At 31.1% G+C, this 8,188-nt stretch overlaps 1 protein-coding gene across 2 annotated transcripts; it reads left to right on the plus strand.

Annotated features, from left to right (window-relative positions):
- The first annotated feature begins 395 nt into the window (after positions 1-395).
- Positions 396-7,564, plus strand: TBC1d7 (TBC1 domain family member 7). 2 transcript variants are annotated; one of them, XM_068769537.1, is made up of 6 exons: positions 396-690; positions 2,220-2,416; positions 3,442-3,620; positions 5,788-5,883; positions 6,095-6,224; positions 7,160-7,564. In XM_068769537.1, exons 1-6 carry the CDS (start codon positions 504-506, stop codon positions 7,193-7,195), a joined length of 825 nt encoding a protein of 274 aa, XP_068625638.1. In that variant the 5' UTR covers positions 396-503; the 3' UTR covers positions 7,196-7,564. The 2 variants fall into 2 exon arrangements, with proteins under 2 accessions (XP_068625638.1, XP_068625637.1); XM_068769536.1 differs by having other exon boundaries at positions 7,171-7,564.
- Positions 7,565-8,188: the final 624 nt, after the last annotated feature.

The following is an 8,188-nucleotide window of genomic DNA, read 5'->3' on the forward strand; positions in this document are numbered from 1 at the left end:
TGATTTCTATGGTTACTAAAAGCTAATGATCAAGCTTGATCGAAATTCAAATAAAAGACAAAATAATGAGAATATTATTATCCCTCTTACTTCTAACAGAATTAATATTTATACGTATTAAATATTTTCGTATATGCAAATTAACTTTTCATTTTGAAATAAAACAGTAGCTAAAGATAAAAATAATCCGGGTATATAAGTGCATGTATAACATAAAGCATATCATAATATTAATGACCAGTAAGATTAGCAAAAGAGAATAAATGTAATATTCTTATTGGATTTTATCCTTTTGTTATTATTTGAAAACATATGTTTAATTTTTTGCGTCTTGTATAAATCCGGGCCGCCGGTAACATCTGTAAATGACAGATGACAGCGGTCGTCACCGTCAAATCAAATTCCAACCCATATTATTATCGGCGAAGAAAATCGTATCAAAATAACGAAATGTATAGTATAAGATAATTTATAACGAAACTTATTAGACAAAGGACGTATAAATGGCAGACGAAAGAAATTTTCGTTCGTCGTACTACGAGAAAGTGGGATGTCGCGGTGTTGAAGAGAAAAAATCATTAGAGATACTTATGAAAGAAAAACCATGGGATAGAGTAAAGTTGAAACAGTTCTGCCTGCGTTTCATGGTGCCGGCCGCTTATAGGAACTTGGTGTGGAAAGTTTTATTAGGTGAGAGTCTATTGTAACGCCTATTTCAATGATTTAACCAAATCGAAAATATTCTACAATACACTTCAATTTCTTTGTAGATTAAACAATATACTATTCATTTATATTCGTCTAACTTTGGGCATTCAAATTCCGAAATTTGTTGCTAGAATAATCACTTCTACAGATTGACTTGTAGATTATAAAGACTAAAGACTGTTATAACAATCTGATTTTTGGAGTTTGTCAGGCCTGTCGCTTATATATACCTGTAAGGTATGAGTGGTGAAAAGTATCTTGAATAAGTAAGGCAGAACTTGACACCCAGCTTGAGTGATTTAAGGGGTATAACTTAAAGATATTACCAATTTTATATAGGGTTAACTAATAAGAAACTAACACATTAAAATGGTATATAATAATTGTGGATGCTTGCTCAAAATGTGGACAGATGACCTTGTTAAGGGCATTGGAAGGTACTAGATGTTTACTGCTTCTAACCAGTCCTAATGCAAAACCTATGGGGAAGGCTTATGTTCTGCAACATCCTATGGCTAACGACTAAAGCTTGGGCCTCACCAAAAGATTGTCATGTGGACTGGTACTGGTGCACTTCCCATATTCAGATACTTACCATGACCCTATGTTGTCTACTGTATTATGGTCACCACATAAGAAATGTATTGATAATCACATATATTCATAATCATATCATGTATAACAATGTTTCATTATCATATCAAAGTCACTATGTTATCTGTGTAGATCTATTTGAAACATTTTTTACTACTGGTAAGTCTTTTGCAACAATGTCTGCATGGTCACCCCTACATCATGTTTGGGTGGCTGTTGGAAAACAATATACTTGCAATATTGCATAAGAAGACAATAAGTTAGATTGGGTACTGAACTTCAAAAATCTCTTATCTAAGTAAAAATATGACTCAACTCTGTTATCTTACCAAATCTTTCAACAGGCAATGTATGCACTTTTATCATAGTATCCCAGAAAGTGTTCAGAGAACTTCTATTTCCTTATATTTGTGCTACAGTTGTGTGAGGGTCACTACAATATAAATGACTTCATAGAAGATAGAAGACCTGAAAGGTTTACCTCCAAGATTTATTAATTTATTATTAAAATTCACTGTCCTGCTGATTTTTTTTAGTGTGTTCTTCTCAGGCCTGTAGCATTTCCTCTGAATATGTAAGACTCAACTTGACACCATTTGTAGTACTAAGAATTTGAATTTGGAACTACCAATTCATATGCTAGTATATAAATTTGAGATTTACAGTAGCTTGACTGAAATAAATTTATTGATAATTTCTTTATTACCAAAGCTATTTAAATAATTTTTTTTCAATCTTGCTTACAATTATACTCAGATTTTGCTTTAAATCAAATGATCAATATTATTATTTCTCCGCTTTTGGCCAACACATCTGCACAGTATGACAACCGATCACATGATACAGAAGGAAAAAAGAAACAAAATTTCTCCACTTCAAAACAGAAAGATACTTTATTATATTCTGTATATCTTCAGATATTCTCCCCGTCTATGCTGACTCCCATCAATTTGTGATGGACCAAAGAAAACAACAGTATGGAGATCTGCTCTATGCTGTTGAGATGTTGGAACTGATAGACAAAGGTACTCCGAGAACTCAAGTTCTGCTTGCAATGTGGTTGCTTGAAAACGAGGAGACGAAACCTCCTGTGTTTCCTGAAACCAACTTCAATGTAAGCTCTCAAGATTTTTTACATATTTTTCTTATTTATTTAAAACTAGCTGCCATTTTTTCCTTCAAATATTATGAATCTGTTACAATTCATTTAAAAAAATTGTTCATAATTTAGGACTAGTTGAAAGCAGCCTGGACGACAAGGTGGATAAACTATGCTGATCTTATAAAACATGGTCTTTACTCCAAAACCTTTAGGACCCAGCAACTACCTGTTCTGCATGCTATGTAACCTGTCCACTGCTTCACCTTACCAATTCACTGGACTATAAAATAGCATAGCATTATGATATTAGAAAAACAACAAACTGCGGCACGAGAACCATATGAGGCTTTTTGAATGATTATTTTTGGATGTGATTGATAGTCAAATTATTTCAATATGTAAATTCATGTAACCTATGTCAGCTGCTGGGAAATCGAAACAAATTACTGGGGTGAATAATTATTATTATTCCAACATGACATTAGTGAATTCCAAACACTGATCATAATTAACTAACCAGCATCTCTGGTGAATTTAGGAGTGCTGTCATATACATGTGCCATTATATCTAACTTTAATACACATATTTTGTACTTTTGTTATGTAATTTATAAATCATCTTTAAAAAATAAAGATTCGTTAGCGTGTTTTAAATGCGTATTAAATTGCGGCTCGCGAAAAATTTCAAATTTCAAACAATGGCTCCAACTGTCAAGGAGCATAGCCACTCCTGCTATATAATTTTTTTCTTATTTTAATATGACCCGAAATGTCTTTTTTGTTTTTTATTTCTCTATGGACAAAAATTTTTATATTTTTGGCATATATTCCTTGCAATTTTACTATGTTGTCTTTCTATAGGAACCCTGCTTAGTGCTTTAGCATAATAAAACATAAAAATAGACGGATTGGTTGAGCCATTATCTACATCTATAATTACCAATGCATTTGTCGATTTTAATTACATTTCCACACTTATCTTAAATTAACACAGAAGGGAAAATAGTTTTTTCATAATTTTTTTTATTACATTACAGTCAGCGGATACATTCATCCCTATAGCAAGAACTTTGCTAGAATTGTACCATAACGAGGAAGATGTATACTGGATTTGCAAGAGCTTGACAGAAATTGTAAGAACCATGCAGAAGGACCTCCCGAAACTGAAGGAGGCATTTCAAAGCATGCTAGAGAAGGAAGATGTGGAGTTGTACAAGTATGTTTATTATTGCATTTTAAATTGTAATCTAGCACACAAAAGCGAAATAACCAATGTTGCCAGCTATTTGTATCACATTAGCCCGAGGTTCCTAAACTTTTTGACCTATAAAAGATGTCATTATAATAATCAATAAAGGAAATATCTTGTCATAAAATCAAGACCTCCCTCCCTGATAATAATGGATAATCATTTAAAAAATTTACTTTTAGTAGTAATCAAAACTTTTTAATAATCTGAAATAAAAAACAATTTTTTTTATTGTTTAAATGTCCATTGCTTTTGTCATAGCCGTCCTTCTGCCTTCCAGTATTGCATATGTACTTTGTGAATAGTCCCTGGCCATAATCACTAAATTAACCTGGGTTAAAATACTAAGAAAAATAAAATTATAGAAAAGAATAAACATATATTTTATTAATATATGTTTATTATTTGCAGATTTTACATTTTGAAATTAGAGAATATTAGAGAATTGTAGTCTTTTATAACACTTTGTGAGTTAATTATGCCACTGCTCACAAATAAATTTTCAGAGGATGGGCAGCAGCATCCTCTGTGTACCATAGTACCACGCTAATATCGCCCAATGGTGATGATGGTATATCCCCCATAGACATCTTTGGGAGAGGCCTATGCCTGTTAGTGAGTGTCTGTGTGTAGAAACAATGTAGGAAATTTGAACTGGAAAATCTGGGAGCCAAACTTGATGGAAAATAACAAACTTCATGGTAGTACATTAAAAGATTATATGCTGGTGAAAGTATAGTGTAAACCCATAAGCAAATATTCTTATAGTGTACCTTTTTTTAATTTATTAATATTGTCTCTTTTATTTTATTTATGGCCAACAATTTAAAATACAACAAATACAAAATATTAATAAAAATACTGGATTAATTGTAATTTGAATAACCTGTGTTAGCAAATAAAATGTTTTATAAATTTATTAAGTAAAATAAACAAATTAGTCAAAGGGAAAACATAATTTCTTTAAAGTAAACATTTTTATTATTCATATACATATAACCAAAATTGAATGTCTGTTTTTAATATTAAAATAACCCATATTTACTACATGCATAAGAATTTAAATACAGTACATATACAATTTTTTTAATTTTCATTTCTGTCTGTTTATTCCTAATTTCTGGAATGGTTGAACCGATTCTAACAGGACTTATACTGGCCGGTAGTTGATGCAATATGGAGTACCTTGGATACTTTTATTTTAGAAAAATTGTTTACCAAAAAAATATTTTTTTAATTCCACACAGATGAAGTCGTGGACACAGATAGTGAAGTCATAAAATTCGCTAACTACTTTACTTTTTTATTTATTCAATATAATAATATTATAAATTACATCATACATTGTTGTATTACTGGTTATTTTTTTTCTGTGGACATGGAACCAGCCAGTAAGGGAGCGATCCCTTCTCCCCTTCTCTTCGTCATATCAGCTTACAGACTCCCTCCATGAGGCACAGATCGCACCCAAAGATTACCACTATAACTGGTCTTGTCTATTTCAGTCACTACCACAATAATTACTGGTAACAGATTGCTAATTTTTAATGTAGTCCTGTTGTTGTCATGTGCTTAATTATTTGCCACATGAAATTGTATATACTACTAGCTGATCCCGCAAACGTTGTTTTGCAAAAAAATTAAAGTTTTTAATTAACAAATGTAAGATAAGGGTTGATCGTAGAGAGGTGAAAATTTAGGTTTGTATGTATTTTTGTATGCTGTATCATAATAAAATAAAAACCAAAAAAATTGTCTAAAAAATTAAAAATAAAATTTAGGGGTGGACCACCCTAATCACTTAGGGGTATAGAAAATAGATAGTAGCCGATTCTCAGACATACTGAATAGGCATGTAAAATTTGGTAAAAATCGGTCAAGCCGTTTCGGAGGAGTTCAAGTTCGAACACCGTGACACGAGAATTTTATATATTAGATTAAAAATTAAAAATTTATTTAGTAAAATAATGTTTGATTTGGAGATATATAATTCTTCTAGAGGTGCATATGTCTCCTTCAAGGATAACCACGGTGACTGGCCTTGTGCTGCCCGCCACCAGCGACTTCTTCCCAGCCCCACTGCCACTTCAGACTTGTTCCTCATTAAAATAATAATAATTTGTTTTAATTTCAGTCATCTTGTGGAGATCAACTCTTTGGAAGTCTTGCCATTAACTAAATGGTTTAACTGCTGTTTCGCAGGCGTCTTAGACGACACTTCTCTTCCAAAGTAAATATTTATTATCTGTGCTAATTTAAAATAATTCGTTTTTTTTTTTAATTCACCTGTATATTATAAGAAACAGAACCAATACAGATAAAATAAAACATTTCATGTATTTTCACTCTGTGGTATTATATAATTCACAGATTATTGTTAGCAGGACACTAATTAATTAAATATATTAAATTGTATGTTAAATTTGATGTTTTTTTATCAGGATATGGGACAAGGTATGTAGTGGCGCTCCAAAAATTCTTTCGTTCGTTGCTGTAATGCTCGTTATGACATTACGCCGGAATATACTGAAGGCGCAAAACGGGGATGAGGTGCTCAGATGCGTTCTGGAGGTGGGTCACTAAAAAAATTTATAAAATTAAAATAATCGACTTATAGTTAATAAAGTGATTTTCTAGAAAAGAAAATATTATTTTTTGGTAAAAAAAATTTTAACATACTGGCAACACTTGACACAGTGGCGTAGCTAGGGGGTGGCGAGCGGGGCGGCCGCACCAGGCACCACAAGTAGGGGGGGGGGGGCACCAAAGTTGAATTTTTTTTTTGAATGATAAATAATAAAATGATAAAAAGAATATCGAATTTTACTATTTTTGTGCTAAAAAAGTTGTTAAATAACATGAACATTAAAAAAAATAAACGGTTACAAATTATAATATACACAGTGTTTAAGCCTTTCATTCGCAAAACACACAAAGTGTTTTTTAAAAGGGCCCTAAATGACAAAATAATAAATTATTACATTATTGCAAGATTATTTAATGATAAATAGATTAAATAATCTTGCAATAATGTCAATAGAACATGAACTAGTCGACACTATTGATTTTGAAAATGTTATTATTGACTTTGCAGGCCAAAAAGCGAGGAGATCTAATGTTATTTTATATATATTTATTATTATTTTGAACCAAAAAAATATATATTAACTACATTCTGTTCTGAATTTTGAAATTATTTAGACTCTTTAGGGGGAGGGGGGCACCAATAATTTTTTTTTAAATGTGAAAGGCAATAACTTTTGTCAGTATAATGTTTGCAAACATATTTATAAATTTTAAAATTTAGTATTCCGAATTTCTAAATCGGAAAAAGGAAATAATACAGACTTATTAGCATAAATAGCATAAATATATTCATAACAAGTTTTTTTTTGTCTATATTTTCTTTTCCATTTTTAAACATTTAAAATTTTAAGAACCAATTATGTTCGAAAATCGAAGGATTACTTTTTAATATTACATTGTTTTTTTATTATGTTACAAAGTATATTTCTAGATACCAGAACAGTGCGAAGAGGTAGTCGCGAACAAGGCCATAGAGCTCTGGCAGTACGGCGCTCAGCCACAGAACGACCAGCTGGCGAAGAAATGATGTATGACCTTCTAATGGGATGGTCCCATTAGAAGTAAAAATGGAGGCAACGGACTCACCGCCATCGCGCAGACGATAAATTCTCTGGGGTTGCCAGACCCAAGACAATGGATCTATGTTTAAAGATTCGCGCGCGGTCCTTTTGATTTATATTAAGGTCATATTATTCAATATATGAAGTTAGAGTGATATATAATTAATAAAAAAATATTGTGCAATTATTAAAATTTCTTTTATAAATTTATGCATTGCCGAAACTTTTAAAGTTTAAAAATGAACACGATCATTTACATCATATACGCTTATGTCATTGTGAAAAATGAATCTATTCCTAAATATAAACAATTTTAATTTAACCTTGTTATGATTTTATTTTTTTTCTACCATACCTAATGGTTCAAAAGCCCTTATCATGTATCGAAAGTTTGGCTACATAGTGGTGCAAGTGCCAACTCATTGCCAAACATAGTATTCAATGATACGTATGTTACTATTATAACTATTAGAATATATTTCATTTTATATAATACGAACAGCTTTGAAAGTTTTTTTACCTTCAGTATAAGCTATCTGTTAAAGCCACCAAGAGTCTCAACTTCAGTTTGCTATCGCTTCTATCTTTTAGAAGCATGCAATTACATATAAGGCTTATTCCCAAGCTCCAACGCTACAATCGTAGATTTGAAATTTAAAAATATACGGTAATGTCACCAGAATAGTTTATACAGTAAAAGAAAGAAGCGCTATGTATAAACTTCTATTGCAAAAACAAATATTAAAAATTTGGTATTAAATCTAATAATTAATATTCATAATTAAATGTAAATAAGTCACAATTATCTTAAATTATCGATATATCATCAAGTTTTAAATATAATAGATTAATTAACTTCGTGCGATGTGAAACTATGAATAAATTTAT

Source organism: Battus philenor, unplaced genomic scaffold (genome assembly GCF_028537555.1).
Source record: "Battus philenor isolate CCGP_79_NKW_IND1 unplaced genomic scaffold, ilBatPhil1.0.hap1 SCAF_28, whole genome shotgun sequence".
Taxonomy (NCBI): Eukaryota; Metazoa; Arthropoda; class Insecta; order Lepidoptera; family Papilionidae; genus Battus; species Battus philenor.

Coding starts and splice junctions, on each gene's coding strand:
- TBC1d7 (XM_068769536.1), top strand. CDS start 504: ATGGCAGACGAAAGAAATTTTCGTTCGTCGTACTACGAGAAAGTGGGA. Junction 691..2,219: donor GGTGTGGAAAGTTTTATTAG/GTGAGAGTCTAT, acceptor GTATATCTTCAG/ATATTCTCCCCGTCTATGCT. Junction 3,621..5,787: donor GAAGATGTGGAGTTGTACAA/GTATGTTTATTA, acceptor TTTTAATTTCAG/TCATCTTGTGGAGATCAACT.